This window comes from Corella eumyota, chromosome 7, assembly GCF_963082875.1.
Source record: "Corella eumyota chromosome 7, kaCorEumy4.1, whole genome shotgun sequence".
NCBI lineage: Eukaryota > Metazoa > Chordata > Ascidiacea > Phlebobranchia > Corellidae > Corella > Corella eumyota.
In genome coordinates, this window is record NC_137496.1 from 965,563 (window position 1) to 985,932 (window position 20,370).

At 32.0% G+C, this 20,370-nt stretch overlaps 6 protein-coding genes across 6 annotated transcripts; 3 read left to right on the forward strand and 3 right to left on the reverse strand.

Annotated features, from left to right (window-relative positions):
* The first annotated feature begins 532 nt into the window (after window positions 1-532).
* Window positions 533-2,420, forward strand: LOC145760535 (uncharacterized). Its single transcript, XM_082574449.1, has 5 exons — window positions 533-819; window positions 1,355-1,461; window positions 1,532-1,656; window positions 1,727-1,883; window positions 1,957-2,420. The coding sequence occupies exons 1-5, from the start codon at window positions 552-554 to the stop codon at window positions 2,185-2,187; spliced, it is 888 nt and encodes a 295-aa protein (XP_082430575.1). The 5' UTR covers window positions 533-551; the 3' UTR covers window positions 2,188-2,420.
* LOC145760534 (nardilysin-like) lies at window positions 2,001-6,562 on the reverse strand. Its single transcript, XM_082574448.1, has 6 exons — window positions 6,202-6,562; window positions 4,898-6,076; window positions 4,655-4,779; window positions 4,112-4,540; window positions 3,785-4,041; window positions 2,001-3,685 (listed from the first exon to the last, which is right to left on the reverse strand). Exons 1-6 carry the CDS (start codon window positions 6,395-6,397, stop codon window positions 2,509-2,511), a joined length of 3,363 nt encoding a protein of 1,120 aa, XP_082430574.1. The 5' UTR covers window positions 6,398-6,562; the 3' UTR covers window positions 2,001-2,508.
* A 556-nt stretch (window positions 6,563-7,118) lies between these two features.
* LOC145759977 (uncharacterized) lies at window positions 7,119-8,361 on the forward strand. The gene is made up of 3 exons (XM_082573837.1): window positions 7,119-7,374; window positions 7,754-7,871; window positions 8,048-8,361. Exons 1-3 carry the CDS (start codon window positions 7,158-7,160, stop codon window positions 8,157-8,159), a joined length of 447 nt encoding a protein of 148 aa, XP_082429963.1. The 5' UTR covers window positions 7,119-7,157; the 3' UTR covers window positions 8,160-8,361.
* Window positions 8,362-8,544: 183 nt separating this feature from the next.
* On the reverse strand, window positions 8,545-10,119 carry LOC145759568 (adhesion G-protein coupled receptor G2-like). The gene has a single exon (XM_082573419.1). It carries the CDS (start codon window positions 10,117-10,119, stop codon window positions 8,545-8,547), a length of 1,575 nt encoding a protein of 524 aa, XP_082429545.1.
* A 1,627-nt stretch (window positions 10,120-11,746) lies between these two features.
* On the reverse strand, window positions 11,747-13,755 carry LOC145759569 (uncharacterized). Its single transcript, XM_082573420.1, has 3 exons — window positions 13,177-13,755; window positions 12,803-12,922; window positions 11,747-12,364 (listed from the first exon to the last, which is right to left on the reverse strand). The coding sequence occupies exons 1-3, from the start codon at window positions 13,753-13,755 to the stop codon at window positions 11,747-11,749; spliced, it is 1,317 nt and encodes a 438-aa protein (XP_082429546.1).
* A 3,088-nt stretch (window positions 13,756-16,843) lies between these two features.
* Window positions 16,844-19,347, forward strand: LOC145759506 (uncharacterized). The gene is made up of 2 exons (XM_082573346.1): window positions 16,844-16,949; window positions 17,179-19,347. Exons 1-2 carry the CDS (start codon window positions 16,853-16,855, stop codon window positions 18,963-18,965), a joined length of 1,884 nt encoding a protein of 627 aa, XP_082429472.1. The 5' UTR covers window positions 16,844-16,852; the 3' UTR covers window positions 18,966-19,347.
* Window positions 19,348-20,370: the final 1,023 nt, after the last annotated feature.

Here is a 20,370-nt window from a genome sequence, read left to right on the forward strand (position 1 = left end):
TAATTATAGTTTTGTATTTTTATTGCTTTACTCAATTAAATATATATATCAAAAAAAGCAGAAAGGACGGATTTGGGTATCCTTATTATAAAAATCTGTTTAGTAGTTTATTAAAAAGCTATTTTTTTGTATACATCTTTATCCTCGATGTGGGAAAGGCGAATGTGCGACTTAAACATAGAGTAACATTAGTTACTCCAACCCAGTCTCGAGTTGCCTGTGGCAGTTTGGGATATTATAGATTATAATTGTTCAATATTATGCTGCTGATGAAGTGCTGGCTCAGCAGGAGTTTATACACCTTACTCAAGGGTGCTACAGCATGAGAGCAGTATTTAAAACATTAAGGTTATAGGGGGAAAAAGATGTTGTTATTATTAATAAAACTACCTAAATATCTTCCGCACAGGAAGTGACAATTTACCACAAGAGACTACACAGGCTCCGTTGATTGTTTCTACTGTCATTAGATAAAAATGAATTTGTGCCATATTGTGCCTCTTGTGCCGTTTTGTGCCATCTTGTGCGGTAATTAGTAGGACCGGTTCAGCATGTTAGCACGCCAAATTCAGCAAAATTGTCGTTATTTAAACCAATTAACTACTCAAAATGGGAAAGCTTTAAAAAGAGTGCCCCAAAATTTACAGAAATATGTAAAAATCAACGATTTTAGAACGAATTTCCTAAGTACTTCGTGTGTTTTGCAAAAAGTCAAGGGCATAAAGCCAAAAGGTCTTTCTAAAGATCAACTTGCAACTTCGAAGTCGAAAAGTTCTAGAATAAATACTGCTTTAAGAAACCTTCATAACGCCGTTCAAAGTAAGTTAATTGTTTTTTTGAAGAGTTTATAAACTAAGTCTTAAATCTGTGTTAGACTTTTGTAAAATATAAACGTAAATACAGTCCCGGGTTATTTTATATTAAACAGTTTGTGAAGGCTCTTAATGTGTTTTTTCTGTAGATTTTATGTATTTTTATTTAAATCTTTAAGCTCAATGTTGGAAGGTCAACTTCACGACCTGAAGCAACATTTGTTACCCTCTGGCATTGCCTGTGGCAGTGTGGAATATTATAGATTATAATTGCCCCATAATTAAACAACCGATTAAGTGTTGGCTTAAAAGGAGTTCATATCATTTACAGTGCCTTACTCAGGGGTGCTACAGATTGAGAGCAGTGGGGATCTAACCAAGGACCTTGTGTAGTGAAGCCAGGTGTTCTAAACATTATACCATGCTGCCAGTGCTAATCTTATGTATAAAAATATTTAGGCAAATACAGGTTTTTAATTTGATTTTTTGTTTCTTCATGTGGTTTTAATAATAAATATCTAAAACTGTTTCATCCTTCAAAGGTGGGGCAAAACCAGGTGATTCACTGTATGCAAGTTCACTTAATGCATGCAAGGCTGCAGGATGTACTTCTAACAGCATAAACACAGTTATTGAAAGAATAAAGGAGGTAATGTTGTTTTATTTACTACACCAACATTGTTTATTTTATACTTATTTTTTACATATGATTATTTTAGGAAAAACCTTCACATGTTATTCCAGTGACTGGCTCAAATGAAATTGCTTTTTTGGCGATTTTAAAAGCTAAAGATTATGGAACTGCCTTCAAAGGTGTTAAAGCTGCTACCAGGGAAAGTCTTGGGTAAACTAAATCGTTTTTATTATAAACATCGCCATTTTCTCTTGAGTAAACTATAGTGTTTTTTTGTTAGATCATTTCAATGTATTGAAGTGCACAGGACGGAGCAAATATTTGAAAAAAAAGGGAAAATAAGTATTTTGATGCAGGATCAAGAGGAGGAAAAAGCTACCGAGTTAGCAATCGAGATTGGAGCAGAGGATGTTGAAATTAAAGACAATGTTGCGGAGGTAATCCTTTCATTTCATTGTTTTAATACCAAACAACCTAATAGGTATTTAAACATTTTTTATTTTTGTTTAGTTCACATGCGATAGTGTTGAAACACATAAAGTTATATCCGCATTAAAGGAAAATAATATTGAAGTCGAAGACTGGAAAGTCGGATATTTTCCACTTTATGAAGCACAATTGAGTGAATCTGACAAATTGCCATTTAAATTTGTGGTCACAGCATTAAAACAAAACTCAATTAAGTCCAAGACTTTTTTGGATCAAATTATAACAAATTTTGAACATGATAATGAAATTTAATTTGGTAATTTAACGTTTTTTTTAAAGTTTGATTAGGAAATGTTTCTTTCCTTTTGTTTACTTTTCTTAATATTCAAAGCATTCATCACAAGTATTTTTGGTTTTATTAGGTAATATAAAAACACAGATAATGGAATTTAACTACTATTTTTTGAGTAAAATAATGACGCTAACAAATTATGTAATTCAAATTTAATAAAGTAATAAATGCAAGAACGTGGGACAATAAGTAAAGCATCAATATTTTATTTGCTAAATTTTAAACTGTTTGCTTACTTGAAAAAAGGTACAGTGAAACATTTAAATTATTTTTTAATTCCTTTATTTTGTATCTAAGGTCTGACACACTGGAAAATAAATTTCTTTGCTTTTAAACTCCTTCAAATCTTGAATGCACTTCATTTTATTACAAACATATCCTTCTAATATCGACAGATGTTGAATTTTTACCTCTGGTAAGTAAGCATCAGTTACCAATTCTACTCCGTCAGAAGGCACATTTTTGTTATCCTGTTTGCTTGGTGGTTGTCCATCAGTCACAGTCTTTCCATTACCAGCGTTCCCATTCATTTTTTCATTTACGATTTCTTTTGTTTTCGAGGTTTCGTTATTTTCGATAATTTTCTCTTGACCAATAGTTTTTTTGCTTCCAGGGTTATTTGAGTTTCTGTTCTCCGTTATTTCCTCGACTTTTGTTGGCTGGCCATTACTTTCCCTTGAGTGGTTCTCGTTTTGGTTGGGTTGGCTTTTTAAGTCGCAAGTTGAAGCAGTATTACCTCTAACTTGAACGGTCAGTTGTCGCTTATTTTCCACCAGCATTATTTTAAAGAATTCTTTGATTTGATCCAGTGTTAAATCCTCCAGATGTTTAATCTCTTGCTCAAGTCGCTCAAAGTTGTAATCCTTACAATCAATCTCCTGCCAATTTCTTTTAAATTCCTCACCAAGATGGCAGTCTTCATTTTGCTTTAACTCAATCAAGCTCTGACGATGAGCTTCAAAATCATCATCTGACATTTTATCAAGAATTTCGGCAAAATCGGAATACATAAACTTGTAGATACGATCTGTTACTTCTTCGACAGAAAACTTGTTATTCTGGCAGTTGACGTTGACTGAAATTCCTAATACACCGAATGTATTGTGATCCATTGCAAACACACTGTAGCCAAGTTGTTGTTTTGTTCTCAGAATATCAAAGCAAGGTTCTTCAATCATGGAATCCAATAACTCCATGTTTACACTCCTGTATACAGAGTTTGGTCCAGCTTGAATATACACGGTAATCATGGAGTTATCATCCTTCAAGTTCTCGCTTTGGACTTTAACATAGTGAGGATCTTCTGGTAGTTTTAAAACACGATTCAGGATCATTACTTCTTTGCCGAGTGGTTTACATTTCAGGACAGAAATGATTTTGTCCCCGAACTTTTGAGCTTCGTTTTGAGTAAAATTTCCTTGGGTCAATCCCTCGATATATAGCTGGGCGAAGTATGCTCTAAAAAAATTTTAACAGGTAGAAGTTAGAATCAAATTAAGGCAAGTAGTTTATGTTAGAAATAGATTTGGAATTTAAACTTTTACAGAAAAATATTACCTTGAAAATTCTAACAATCCATCTTGAGTTAATGTTTTAGAATCAGCATATTTCTTCGTTGCAGTAACATGCAGGTTATCCAGCAAATCTAATCTGATATCGCGACACATTTTTTTCGGATTTAAGATTGTGTTGTAATAATGCTTTCGCAGGTGAAGCAAATTATCTTGAAATAATTTCTCTGATGCTGTAAAATCAGCGATGAAATTTAAAAGGGTTTCCAGAAGAAGGACTAACTTGTCGTTGTAGCCATTCATCTAAAAATAAGTTTTGTATTTATACTTTAGGCCAATTTTACTTACAACTAGTGGTTTTTTCTTATCTTACCTTTATTAGTAGCCCACCTAAATGGGTTACATCGATGGAATAACTCAGTGAAGAGACTGTAGCATTGTAAGCAACCTCTGCTACATTTTGATTTAAAATTTCTACAAATAGATCCAAGTATGCCATGTTTTCAGCAGATTTAATTCCAGTTGGATTATACAACATAAAATTAACATAACCCTTTGGCAACATGAATTTATAATCAGGCTTATACCATAACTGATAATCATTATTCGAGATTAAAACTGGTGACTTTTGAGATGGGGCTGTGTCCTCGTTTATCAGGTTAAAATTCTCTGCAAGGAAGTGATTTTTTGAGGGTAAATGCAAGTCGGGGTGAACTGTAATTTGGGAATCACCATTCCATTTATTCGTCCACTCCGATTCAATATCGTGGACCATGTACTCGGATTCAAACCAAGGTTCTTTCTAAAAGTTTGTGGCAAAGTATTTAATAGTTTTATGAAGTTTATAAGGACACAGTTAGACTGATACTATAAGCAATACATAATAATAAGGAGTGGTTTAATGAAAAATATTTACCTCATTGTAAATGATTTGATCTGGGTTCTCGGCGCTGTACAAGGCCAACAATCCTTTACTTGGGATAATTTGGTCGACCACATCCTTTATAATTTTCTCATCATAATTCACTAGCAAACTATCACCTAAAAATTACCATACAACATTAATTGTAAAGTTAAACATATTGGAAATAGATCAACGTTAAGCTTTAAAAACAATTTTTATTTTAATACTGTTAAACCCTATGAACAATAAGTCTACCAGTTAAAATATCTTCTGGAGGATATTTTTGAGCGAATTCACAAACTCGTTCCACGTATCTCACAGCTTCGCTTTCCTCTTGAAACTTAAAATCAATTTCTTCAATTTTCTGAATCTCGCAATAAATCCTCTTCATCTCAGCTGCATTAACATTCTTTATCATGTGAATGTATTGGAAAAGCAAATCCAGGACTTCAGTGTAGTTTTGATATCCCAGATCAGTTAAAACAAATTCAACTGAAAAACCAGAAAACATTACATTTTCTCCTAATCCAGAGCCATCTTGTTGTGTGATTACGGAGAGTGCATAGGATTTTTTCTTAAGTAATGATAGCAAAGATCCACTGCCCTCATGTCCTATTAACCAAGTGACGTAATCCAACGGTCTCGTCTTGTAGAAATCTTTCTGAGGTGTAGTGAACCAAAATACTTGCAATCCTTGAATATTTTTAATCGGTTTAACATTGTAAATTCGAAATGGTGTTTTGTCGTCAATTGGAAATGGTATATTTGGTTGAAATGTTGGGATCAGTTCTTTTTCAGTCTGGTTTGGAACCTCAGCGAATATCTCCACAACCCAGTCCTGAAGTGTGTCCAAATCCTCAGTTGACTGCACCACTAAAGTCATGTCCCTAGCATGGTAGAACTTCTTGTAAAATAAACATAATGCATCGTAGATCGATTTACCTCGTTCTGCTGGGTCAAGTTTCAGGGATTTCTCATTTCCCCACATGAACTTTGAGATAGGGTGATCAGGTTTACATCTGCTAGCTAAGGTTTGTTCCAAACGGCATTGATCATTGACTAAAGCCATTTGAAATTCGGAATCCACAGCCTTTACCTCTCTGTCAATGCTGTCTTGTTTTAAAAGTGGAGCGATAAAAAACTGAGCCCAAATGTCCAAAGATTGCTTAAAAAAGGCCGGGGTTACTTGAAATTCATACACAGTATACTCAGCCTGAGTACAAGCATTATCATTGCCTCCATGGGATCGAATAAACTGGTCAAAGTAGTTTTCGTCGGGGTATTTCTTGCTACCCATGAACACCATGTGCTCAAGGAAATGAGCTAACCCAGGAAAATCATCAGGATCTTGGAATGATCCAACGCCGACACACAACGCAGCTGCAGCTTGCTTCTTCTTCGGTTTGCCTTTCTCTTCATGATCATCACCTTCATCTTTTAATTAATATTTTTATTTAATCGTGATTCTTATTTTACTTATACCAACAAAACATTACAATATTACCTTTTAATGGCTTTGACAAAAACCTAATAATACTATTTATATAAATATTATGTACCTTCTTCTTCTCCTTCACTTTCGGAGACTGTTTCCTCTCCAGATAAGGCATCCTCAAATTTCTCTTCCTCTTCTTCAAATTGAGGAGAAGTGTCCGAGATCAACAAGGCTCTTAACCCGTTGGATAACTGGATGTAACGATATTCTTTTTTGTCGCTTTCGGACTTTGTTGGTGTTGGTAAAACAGTAAAATTCATTTTAGTTTAAAAGATTGATTGCTAAAATGTATAACCTCGTAACTCTAGATGTATATACTTATTTATAAAAAAATTGGATTTGGTTAATTTATAATATGTCTAAAACAAGTTATTTAATGATTCTACGAAATACAAGCTGGGAATCGAACCGCGGACCCCATCTAAACTTCACTAGTGTCTTACCCACTCTACCACGTGATTTTCTTTCAAATCAATTTTTAAAGGTAGCTTAGACAGTTCAAACTTTTATTGATAAAACAATTTTAGTTTTTATAAATTAACTTTCCAGATGTTTTTTTTTGTCATCTGTTAAAAAGGTTTTCCAAAAAATCGGGAAATAAAATTTTAAAAAATTTCCATTTATACGTCACAAGTCTAATTCAATGGAGATGTTTTTTCGCTATAACGAATATAAATTTATTTGCACGATTGTTTACAGACGACTTTTGTTTATGCAATAAAAAAGTTATTTTACAGCTTTTTCTTGGGGTTTTTAATTTGAATATAGCATAATAGAAGTAGTATTAGTGCTCTAATTTACTAACAGTTTAATTTTTTCCGGAAATCTTGATTATAACTATCTAAAAATACCATTTTCTGACCGTTCGATAATTTTTGAGAAAAATTTATTAAAATATCCGTTGTGTAAGATTTAAAGTTACTTAAGTAATGTTAAAATTTCTGTTTTATAAATAAATTATGTTTTAAATCTTTAGAGAATATTGTAATTCGTATAAAAACTTTAATTAAAACTTGAACAATGCCGAACTCTTCTGTTGTCGGTGCTCCAATCTTGTTTTCGATTTGTGTAATATCGATGATATTTATATCCTGGGTAATAACTGCATTCAACACAACTTCTATTAAGCCAATCGACCAAGACGGAGTAGAATTTGATAACAAATTACCACAAGGAAAACATTTTTTGATTGAATTTTTATTGCAGTTTCATCCTATTATATCTGGTGCTATAACAGGTAAGTTAATTTTGTAAATATCATTTAAAAGTGACCGGCAGCTTGATGTAGTAGTAAGAACACTTGCTACACCACCATGAGGTCGAGGGTTCAATCCCCACTGATCTCATGCTGTAGTGCCCTTAAGTAAGGCGCTATAAACGGTATGAACTCCTGCTGAGCCAGCACTTAATAAGCAGCATAATTACCAGGCAATTATAATCTCTATAAGCAATTATAATCTCTATCCCAGACTGCTAAAGGCAACTCGAGACTGGGTCGGGGTAACTGATGTTACTCTATGTTTAAGTCGCGCATTCAACCTTCCCACATCGAGGATAAAGATATATACAAAAAAACAAAGAAATAGGTGGATTTAACTTTGCAATTTTTTTTGCAGGAATATTTACTTTTGTAACATGTTGGACATTATCATATTTTAATACAATCGATGCAGATAATTCAGTAATGATGTCTCCATTGTCTCGAAACATCTTGAAAAGGACACAGGAAAACAGGTAGGCATTAACAGAATATAAAAAATTAATTGCAAATTGATAATTATAGGAGAGAAGGCTGACATCCGGCCCTAGTCTTGGAGCAACTTTAATCACCTTGGCTCAGTCTTGAGATCTGTTTTTATCAAATATGTCAATGTTACAGTTTTATTAAACAACTGAAAATATATTTTTAGCGGGATAATTTTGAGATTGATTTGTATCAGTAGATTTGGTCTAACTACATCATCTCCGTTCGTGTTTTCAACATTGATTGCTGCTTTAACATGGTACAAACTTAATGTTTGAGTGTGCTTATTTTTAGAATTAACTAAAATAACTAATACCAATAATACTAAATATTTTATAATATTTAGATATTTAAAAATAAGTAACTGAAGTTGTTAAAATGGAAAGGGCTTTCCATTAACACTTATATATTTTTTTCATGAATCGTTTTACGAAAAAATGTTATGTATTATATTTTGCAAAGTAATGCAAAAAAACGCAAAAATACAAATAAAAAAACGAATAAATTGCGAGTAATAAAACTCAGCGTCGGAGGAGGTAAATTTAGAATTGAAGATCAATAATAAATGTTGAAATTTAAACAACGTAGTACAAATATAAAAAAGTTAAGCTACAAATAGTATCAAACCCCTCTTATAAATAAACAAAGTGACATAAAGTGTATTTAAAAACATTGGCATTTTCTTCTTATTCTTCGCACCAAAGTGACGCGGACGTTTCGATTAAGAAAACAAACTATGCAGGCAACAAGAAAGCCCTGGAGACTGCTTGCCAACAAATGGAGGGCTGTGACGTATGACTCAGCATGAGGTATCACGCCTACAAAAGTACCCAACCAAGGTACTCCTAACACAGGTAGAAGTGTCATAAATGCACGAAAAGATGCTAGAACTGGTGCCGAATGCTTTCTTTGAATTGAAGCCAATGAAGCAGTTGATTGCGACGTTGTTAAAGTTCGATTTTTAGTATAAGTCGACATTTCTTGGTTCGATATATGTGTTTGAACACTTTGGCAATCTTTTTGTCGAATTTTCCACACTCTTATGCAAACAAGAATGCCTATAATTACATTAGGAAACAGCAAAAACGTTATAGGCACCGCTACTGCATGCATCATCATTCGATTAAGCCAACACATCGAATATTTCATATAAACTGGTGCATCTTTATATTGAATATCATCAACTTGTGCATTTGTAAGCCTTTGTAGCTCGTTCATCAACGCATACCCCCTAGATATGTCCATGTATTGATCTGAAGGTAGCCATATCAACACGCACATACCAACAAAAAGTGCTGGTAGAATCCAAGGTAAGGCAATGAACGTGATCATATGCATACGATTTCGTCCCTCAGTATAAATATGTTGCGAGCATGTTAGTTTGTAAATTGTAACACCTTCAACAAGCATCCAAGCGCCTGATGTCAACAGAAAGTAATGAGTTGAGATGGCTACTATTTCACAAACTGTATTATGATATAAACCAAGCGGTCGAATAATTACAAAAAGATGAAGAAAGAATAAAGCAGCACATAAGTTAATGTGTGTCAATGCACTTGTGGTTCTTTTATCTTCGCATGATCTTTGTATTGTTTTTCTTAAGCTTAGTAGAATAATCAGAGCAGCGAGAAGACTTACCAAGGATATTGATTCAAATGTAAAACATAAAATCATAACTGTGCTAGGAACGTTATTATCCACCTCTACGCCAAGTAACATTGTGTATGTCCCAAAATCATTGGAGCTATTTGCTTCCAAGCAAGTGCAAGTTATAGATGAGTTATTAAAATTCAAATCTTTTACATGGCAGTTGTTTGCGTCCCATGCTTGTTTATTTACATTCCATCGCACACAACGCCAGCAATACCCTGACACTTGGTTTGGCAAAGATACAAGAGATGTCATAACATTCATATACATGTTATCAAGGTTAACCGTGTAATCAAGATCCAGGTCATACGGTTTAAAATTAGTCAGGTTTGAGCTTGTTGTGTTCTTAAATGTATGGACTGAGAATGAAGCTATTTTACTCGGCAACAAATGGCGAAGTTTACTTCCGTGTGAAAATATTCCATTCTCGTGTGAACTGCCGTGCAGATGTTTATCAACTTTGCCAATAACTGACATATTCCAATACATCATATTGTTAAACGTGTGGAACTGTGAAATAGCTATACTCATGTTTGTGGTGGAGTTAAATAAATCTAGTTTAATCATTTGATCAACATTTATTGTCATTTCTTTGTTACTAAATCGTTTTAAGTTATAAAATGTCGAGACGTCAACTTTAAATAGACCTCCGGACCCAAAGATAGGATACGTGACGTTGCAAAAGCTGTGGTTGGAGCTCAAATGAGGTTTTAAATGAAGAGCGGAGAGCAGAAACCCGCCTCGGTTCAAAACATCTAGCATCTGTGTGACGTGCATGTTTTTTGGCATCGACTGCGCAGGCGCAACGTTTGGATTTGCCATTGGTTCACCTGTGCACAAAATTTATAAGTAAAAGTTAATAGAAACTGTAACAGATTTGCAAATAAAATTGTATGGAAAATATTGATGTATTGTAACGTTTTTATCTGATTTTTTTAATATATAAACCGCGTACTATTCACTCAAAGCAGACTCGAAACAGATTCGTGACAGTAAATATATTATATATAAATAAGCCAAAGTGAAAAGTTTGTGAATTATGTGTTTATAAAATAACAAGTATATGTCTTCTGTAATTAGCAATATTAAAGTTCATAAGTTTAAATTTTCATCGTACGATGACAACGCAACTTAAACTTTGGTAATAATATACTTATAAGACATTGTAACAGCGATAATGTATATACAACTAACGAAAACGTTATATAAAAGCAGGTAATTAGGCGACCTAGTTGCCAATTACATCGACCAAGCCCAAATATTGCTCAATAATTAACTTAACAGAACCATGTTTAAAACATAAACTGTTTCTTTTCAAAGTTGTTAAAAATTTATACTCTGAATGCTTAATAGAGTTTTTTTTTTAAAGCAAGTACATGGAAATAAACGTCAATATTAGTCTAAGTTCCTTTAAACTTTATTCAATATCTCAAAAGTATGAAATGCATAATAACTTGACCTTACCTATAGGATATTGACATTTTGAGCTCTCCACAATAAATATTAAAAACAAAATTACTGTATACATTTTCCTTTGCATTTCGGTTGTTTAAAATATATCTAAAAACGTTTTTAACAATTAGATTTCTTTTAAATTTGAACTGCATCAATGTTGTTGTTTCATATCCCAAACAACACTGTTTTTTGAACTTTTTCTTTGTTTTAACTTCATGTATATTTAATATATATTCGCAACAAAGGCCCTACAGTATACCTGAGTCTAAATTAAACATGTCTTCAATGGTACTGAACCTAACTAAATTTAGTCGATTTAAAGTCATAATTACAGAAAAACTGCGAATCCGACAATTCAATTATCCGTAATTACGTAATTACATGTCTTTATTATAAACACCATTGGAATCGTAACCTTTTGCCAGTAGCAGATCGAGTTAACGTTATAATTAAGCCAATGCCATTGCCTTACGTTTCACCTAATTTAGTAAAGATCTTTACACGTTTAATATATTAGTGTTCGCTATTAACGTAAGAGTTCTAGCTCCACAATTAACATCTTTATTTATTCGTCATTTACTAAATTATTAATGTATATTTGTAATAGTCGTAATCTGTTGAGAAATTAGACCATGTTAACATATTACATAACGCCATTCTTTAATAACTTTTGGTTGTTTGTATTTTGAGCATTTTATTTTTATCGACAAGAAACAAAAACATTACAAAATATTACAAGAATTTTGAGTGAAAAACTTATTTAAGTTGTGTTACATCGTTTTTCGTTAATGCACGGCGATCTTGGTGCTACCGTACTTGATTCTTCTCCTGAACCTCCACTTGATGACGTCAGTGGCTTCTGACGTATGCAACATGTGCTCCCTCGCTTATCAGCAAAGCAAGGTAACAGAACTGCTTTCCAGTCTTCGTAGCAGAGTACCAAGCATATTAAGTTTATTATCATATTGCAGTTATAAGCTAAACCTGTAAGCAGTGATACTGCTACAGCCTCACTTAATAAGGTATCGTTAATATAAAGATCGTGCTGCGTTAACGTAGCGTTCGTTACGTTGTGTTCAAGCGTTCTTGGGGTGTAAGCATTCGCATCAGACCTTGAGCTTTTCTGAACGTAAAACGAAAAACCGAAGGCAACGAAGTCAGATAAACAACATATTAAAGTCATGACGAAACATCGCATCACATATGCTCGCAGCCTGTTTTTACGCTGAGGATTAATCTTTGATTTTCTAAAGGAACGAAGAAGCATACTTGTCCTGTTATTGTTGGAAGGCACTTTTGGAGTTTTCTCCTTTTTGATAGATTTTTCTTTTCTTCGGTGTTTTAGTACAGGGTAAACGAAAAGAAACTGTAGAGCGATCTAATAATGTAAGTAGGGTAAAAATAAATTAATAGATCTTTTTATAAAATTAAGATTCTATATTAAAAATTTGATAATGCCAAATATAAATTGTAACACAAATTTTAATAATGCCAGCGTCCTAAATTATCTAGGCAAACAGTTTAGTCATATAACAAATATAGATAATTCAATACACAACATATGTGTTAAAAAATCTTATTATTTTTTATCTACTTGTGCAAACAAAAAAGGAAATTTTATGTTTGCAATGATTAACAAATAAGATTTCAACAAAGATTTCCTCAAGTGAAGTAAAATATTTAAACGTGACAAATCATAATTAAAGGTCAATTTATCTACGTGACAAAGAAGCATTTATTTTTAACTGTATTTCATTCAAAATAAATGTGTTCTTATTATAATGATGCCTATTTTACACGAACTCTTGAAACATACCTGAAAGTACAGGAAAAGTAATGTCACCGTAAAGTGAACCCAAACAAAAGTTTTCTTGTGTTTGAACGAACATATTTCTTGTAAGGGGGGAGGACTTGGGGACACTTTAAGGTAGATTTCCTACAACAAAACAATATTTGGTTTTGTACTTTTGTATTATAAATGCTCGGAAAAACGTTAATAAATTTATAGTAAAAGTTTTGAAAATTAAAAGTTAATCAAACAAGCTTTTGGAAATGTAAAAAGTTAGTCAAGAAATATTTAAATTGTTAATATTATTTTGACATCAAAAATATAACATTTAAGTAGACTTTTTGAAATTTTATTCAGAATGTATTAAATACCAGTTCCTACACTAAAGAACTTCTACTTACTGATGTATTTAACGTGATGTTGCCCTCTTTTGCACTAAAAATATCAGAAGGCAAAAATTGTGGCAACAAATAAATTGTGATAAAGATCACCATGCTTGCGCAAATGCTTATTAAAACCGACCAACTAAATCGTATCATACATGGATTGGCAAGATGCTTAAGAATCGGATGTGCATAAAAAACACGTTGTCGTATCCATAGGAATAAATATACACAAGTGGTTGATAAAAAGTATATGACCCCACTTGAAGCATGTCGTATGCAAAGTGCTACAGTCGACGATCTATATCGTTCAGAGAATACTAAATGATCTATAGCTACATGTGCTAGCACAAAAAAGCTTGTCAAGATCGATAAACATGACATTATATTGGACGATGTTTTAAATTGGCGACGACGTCGAATTGAAGATCTTGAAATTTGTTTGTTGTTTTGAGGACTGTTGCTTGAACTACAATGCTTTGTGCAATGTACGCTGATAAAGTATTGCAATATACCAACAAACATGTAAAGAGATATGGCAACGTAGCAATATTGAACCACCTGGTACACGGTAGTGTTTATACGAACCAATGGCATTGTCCAGTCTTCAATTTTCTAGTTCACTAAGATATAATTTTCTAATTTTCATAACCCGACAAAAATTGTTTTCTTATCTTGTTAAATTTTAAATATTTATTTGTCACATTACAATTTAAGTGTTTTTATTCCAATAGAAATCCACCTTACACAATACCTTGTTTACCAAATTTAAAACAATTTTTTCTCCCTAACGTTCGTCTAAAATGCAATAAAAGTATGATTAATTCTACCATAGTTGACAAAATAAGGCTTATCAAAAAGGTGGCCTTTACTAATCTGCAAAAATACGTCAAAAACGGACGCACCTTGATCAGATTATAACTTTATATTGTTAAACTCTGCTAAAGCTAAAAACACACGTTTTTAAACTCGGTCAAAAATTGCTACGTTTCTAATAAAAATCTGTTTAGGTAATATATAAGACATTGACCTATATTATTTTATACCACATCAATAATTATATTCTCTTTCAAAATCATGTTCGGAAAAAAAAAAATAAAAAAATTTGTTGTCAAACACGTTAAAAAAAAACGTTAAATTCTATCTATAACCTCCTCGATTCAAGCCACAAATAATTATTGAGTGTGCGTTTTATTGCTGGCTGCTATTTATTTTTAAATGTTTCCGATATTGTAAAATCTCTACTGAATATTAAAGCTATCTTTGGTCTAATGTCATTTATGATCTATACCAGATTAGGAGACTTGACTTACAACATTTTATTATGTTTTTTAACCGCTAATACAGGTTTTACACCTTGTTAATAGGTTGAGGACCGATAAATTGAGGCCAACTTGTTTACTCTAGCAATCATATAGCTGGCCAATTTCTCGTAAATTGAATACCTAACCCACTGTATGACTGTAAATGAATGAAACAGTCCTCTTAGTTGGGAATATAAAAAATTATTGCTTGTTTACATTCGGTTTGTCCAGCATAGGCGCCTACATCACATTTTTGCAATTTTTCTCAGTTGAAAAAGGGCTCTTAATAAACAAATTAACTATTACATAAAATTATAAATAAGGGAAGTTTAAATTATTATATCAATGCAATTTTGTGCTTATTATACTTATAAAACAAATTATTTATCCTGATTTAAAATTATGGTCAGTTTTATTTTTATTATAAAGTTATATCACAAATTGCGCCTGGTTGCAAATAAATTGTAACGGTCTCTTTCACGACAATATTTCATCGTTTTTGGGAAATATAATAATTTAATATTCGGTTTCATAACCATATATTTATTGCAATTTATTTTTACCCCAAAGTTTACGATGTTTAAATTATTTGTCGTAAATTTTATGTTTGTGTAACCGCTGGTTCATTTCTAGCAATTGATGTCAATAACTTTTCAAGAATAATTTTGTTTTTGAGCGACATTGACGTAAATGACATCGGGTTGCATTTTATTTATTTGCGCCGTTTTTGCTAGGTGCAGTGATGAGATAACTCGTACATTCCATATTCAAAATCATTTTTTTTGTGGAAGGGTGTGTAGCTGGGGCGTGTTTAGGCTACCCATAAACGCCGGGCTCAAAAGCAAATATTGTGGCAATGGTACGGCTCGAACCCGAACTTTTCGTCCAGTACCTTATTACCATTTATACCACACTGCTTGATTGGTTTTGAGTTGAGGCTATGTTTATGTTGTGTGCGTGTTAGTTCAGCAGTTGTATGGCATGTTAGATCAATAGCGACATCTAATGAGTATTGTTAATTAATATTTTAAACAAACACATGAATGGCTTGTCTTTTCTATAAAAAAAGTGTGTAATCAGTAACAAATTTATCAAATGTTGTTATATTTTACACGTTTTAAAAGCCTAACAAAAGTAAAGGGGATAACTATTGCTATATAACAACATTTTGCCCCCTTAAAAATGTGAAATTTTCCTACATGATTTAAAAAATTTTTTTTAAATTAAATGTTGACAATACCTCCTAAACAACTTACTTAGGGTATTTGGTTAGGTGGTTTAACTGGTACCCTGTTTTGGCATTGGAACGTTAAATAAACAATTGCTTGTGTGTTGTCAGGCGTTAACTGGATTGTAAAATTTATGTTTAAATTAACTTTATCTAAGTTTGTATAGTTTAGACAGTGTTAATTTAATTGAAGAGATATAAGAGTATTTTATACTGTATTTTATATAGATTATGTTGTACTAAGGTTAAACACACGTATTTGATAAGTTTATTTGTTGGAGTATAATACGTTTCATTTATTACGTTTAGTTTTGTATTTATTTTTAATCACTGATGTGTAAAATTCGTACAACATCATTATATTGTAAAAGGGGAAATTTTAACTCTAGGCTATATAACAACTCCACGTATACAGAGTTTATATGTGTGTGCAAAATGACGTCAGAGCTAAACCGGCGTATAGAAGTCGAAAAGGAAACAGCTGTCCTATTAGCTTGGATATTAGATAGACTTTGTGCTGTGCAGTAATGCAATGCAGTATTGGGAAACAACAATATCATCGATTTTGTTTACTAGCATTTGCTGTAATGTTTATTTGCTATAACCTTATTGGTTATATGAATTACAGAATAAGAAAATAATCCTGTAATGGTAGAAAAGTAAACAGAGCAGTTAAAGCCAACAAAGTAGCTAACTTTACAAAGGTTTAAAACTGTAAATATGCAGAAAATAAGTTTAGAATTTCGTTGTACTTGTATTTCACGTGTTGATATTAGTAAAAATATCAAATACATTCACGGTTAGGAATACCATTTATAACACGTGACAATATGTAGCTATTAAATATATATTAGGATTAAATTAATATGAAAGTAGAGCTTATATAACGAAACTAAATAGTAATACAGTCTATTTAATGGCTTTATAGGGCGTGACGTCATATTTTAAGTCATGTGATTTTGAATCAATGTAGCCAATAATAGTAAATACAACAACAACGTTTAAGTCAATGTTTACTTGGTGATTTTGATTGTAAACTACTCTATATACATGTTTAGAATTTTACCTAGCTTGTAGTTGCCTTTGTTAAAAAAGTGTCGACTACGAGTTATACAGTATTGCGAATTTAAATTTTAATACGACACAAAAACAAATCACGATAATGCCTTTGGGCCTATTTTTGCGACATAGACAGGTAATAATGTCAGTAATTAAAGGGTTTTTTGAAGTTATGAAAGATTTAGAACTATTATTAAAAGGTCAGTTGTATGATTTTTTATTGGAGGGTGTTGTTTAAAAAATCAATTGTGTTGATTAGATTTTTCTATTTATTGATTCGGTTTAAGACCTCGTTTATTATACTTGATTACCTTTGGCAATAGTCTTATTTAAATTATTTATAGAAATGGGTTAATAATATTACAAATGTATTGTGTTTTTAGAAAATTTGGTCTAATAACTAAAATGTTTGTTTACAAAATTGATTAGACATGGATTTTGTTCAAAAAGAAACAATATGCCAGCAAATAATTGACATGAAAGATCAAACTGAGTTTATGAAGCAATTTCGACTTGCATTGGGAAGTGCATTGGACGAAATACAACATTTAAGAAAGGAGATAGCTGTACTAAAACAAGAAAATAATATATCTAAGAAATTGGTCACCACAGGAACGCAGATGCAAAAGTTGGCGAATTTTTCTATTGGAGAAGGTGACCAACTTTGTGATTTGTTAAAAGAAAGTGAAATCCACTCATGCCAAGTTACAAAACCTGAAATTGTTTTGGAGAAAAATTCACATTTAATTCAACAATCTGAAATAACTTTGAACAAGTTAGCCAATCATGTAAGGCTGCGTAATGAAAGGGTTAAAGTGATGTCACAGCGCCTTGCAATATCAAATACAACTTTACTTAAACGTGAAAGAAAATTAGAAGAAAAGTTGAAATTAGTTGAGGACTATAAGCAATATACTTCAAAGTTGGAGAACGAAATTTCACGTTTAAAATATTTAAACGACGACACTGTGGGAAAATTGCGCAACGAGCAGCAACGCAGTCTTTCAAAGGACACGGAAATCCGGTTTCTAAAAAATCAAGCCCAATATTTAAAACACGAAGCAGATAAAATGTATTACAAAATAAAAGAGCATCAAAATTACCCTAATGTATGCACAAAATGCAAGGCTGCAACTGAAAACATAAATGATTCAATTAGGCCTGCATATTCTAACAACCAAGACACTTCATATAACATGTACCAAAATCCACCAATAAGTTCAAGAAAAGTAAATAGGTCTTACCAGCGAACTTCTCCTATGAAAGGTTTTCGTAATATTCCAATTTTATCTCCTATTACTGAAGAACAAAGTTCAAGTATTCATGATCAAGACATTCAATCTGTAGACAATAAAATTGACTCTCAACCGGGAGCAAAAATACACATTAACAATAAAGAATTATCATCTGATAGAACGAATAAAGAAAGCTCATTTACTTATTTTGATGTTAAATCGCCAAATTTAAAAAATGAAAATCGAAAAAGCCCAAATTTCTTAAGTTCACAAGGACAGCAAAATTTCCACCAAAATACTCCACCTATTTTTACAAATACTCCTCCAAACAAAGATCAAGTTACTTTAAGTCCATGCAGCCATCAAGTTACCCAACCCCATTTACACAAGGACTCTCCAGTTAAGTACAACCCAAGCAATAACAATTCAATACCTAATCACCCAAATGTACTAAGCACAGATCCTCAGTGTGTCCAAGTTGAATCAACTAAATCACATTTGCAAAATCCACAGTTAAATAATTCAACTGCGCCAAGTCCTACATTTAAGATTGATTCATCCAAATCAAAGTCAAGTAGTGTTAATAATCCTTCAAAAAATAAGATGCCAATAAACCTAACTACCAATACGAAAACAATATCTGCTGTTCCTCGCAATATTTCATTACTTTATGAAGACACTTCATCAGATACAAGCATGTCAAGTTGCAGCAGTTCAAAATCTGGACGAAAAATATCGAAACGACGAAAAAAATCAGCAAAGTACATAACATTTCATGACCATAGAATCAACGTCACTAAATTTACGATGAACGATTTTAAAGACATTATGTGGGGCGTATCGGCGGCGGGTATTCCCCCTAAAGATTTTTTAAGATTTTTGGCGGAGCACGCAGCGCGACTGAATGATGACGTCACGTGGTCAAAAGGTCATTCTTTGGGAAAACCAGAAGATTGGTTGAGTCTGGAAGATTGCTACTAAGATTTTTTTTAGTTTTGAATGGTTTTGGTTAGAGACTCTGTAGAAAGATATTTAAATAAATGTATGCGTTTTGTTTATATGGTTTGATTCTTGAAGGAAATGTACTGTGTATTACGGATGTGTTTTCTTTTGCTTTTTATTTATATATTAAAGTTGCAATATTTGATATTAAAATATAATTTAAAATGCTTTGTTTTTAATAAATGTTAATATTTATGAAATGCCAAACGAAAATAAGTTTAATAATTTATCTTTAATATAAAGTAATTTAGATCTTATAATAGAAAACAGCCTAAAATTAATTTCATAGTAAATTATTAATGATAAATTTAGAAACAGTATTTAAAATCTGGCGTAAAGATGAGGTTAACTTGCATATTAGTTGTTTTCTAAAAATTCTCACGCTCAACTATGGTATAGTTAGTTATCAAAATAAAGATATAAATTGATAACAAAACTCTCGTACATTTATCTCAATACTCGTGCGTAATGATACACTATCTACATATGCACGAGTTTGCGTAAAGTTAGGCCATGCAATATAGTATCAACCTTTATCTTAAATTGTAAAATAATAATGATATAGTAGTGATAATCTGCAGATTGTATATCATGCGGTAAAATATATTACTAAGACTGATTTAAATATTTTTGCAAGTTTAAACTTAGACTAGGTTGCGTATTTTTTTTAAATTTTTTTACAATACGTGGGAGCTAAAGCACAATATCAATACGTGGGAGCACGTGGGAGCTAAAGCACAATATCAATAAACAATTTTCCCACTATTTCTTGTGTTTCCGCCACGTGGAACCTGCCCACACCTTACAATTTATAAATAAAACTGCAAACTATAATTATCTGAGCATGTGATGTTGCACATAATACACGATTTAAAGTTTCCCATTTAAGTCCAAATTTAGAACAAAATATGTTAACATTTAACTAACGTTACATCACAAATTACCTCTTAATTTAGAACACACATGTTAATGATGTAATAAATTAGGTGTTGTATTCCCAAGTGGATTATTCTTAATTTAATTTTGTATTTAAATATATAAAAGTTTAATCTTATTAAGGTTCGTAATGACCTTAAAAAATAATTAAAAATTGTCATAAAATTTTGTTAATATTTATAACAAGAAAAAAATGCATGTAAGTGCATATAATTGTTACTGGAAAAAAATTACTTAAATATTAAAGTTAAGTTAGTTTTTTAGTAAGGCAGTCGCACTTTAAGTTAGTTTTTTAGGAAGTCGCACAAAAAAATGTTTACGAAGTTTTTACGAGTATTGTGGTTTATGTATTGTTATTAATAGTATTTCAAATATTGAATTGTGTGGGTGTTTATTATATAAACAATAAAACAAGCAGACAAAGGCCATGACTAATTTTTACAGGTCT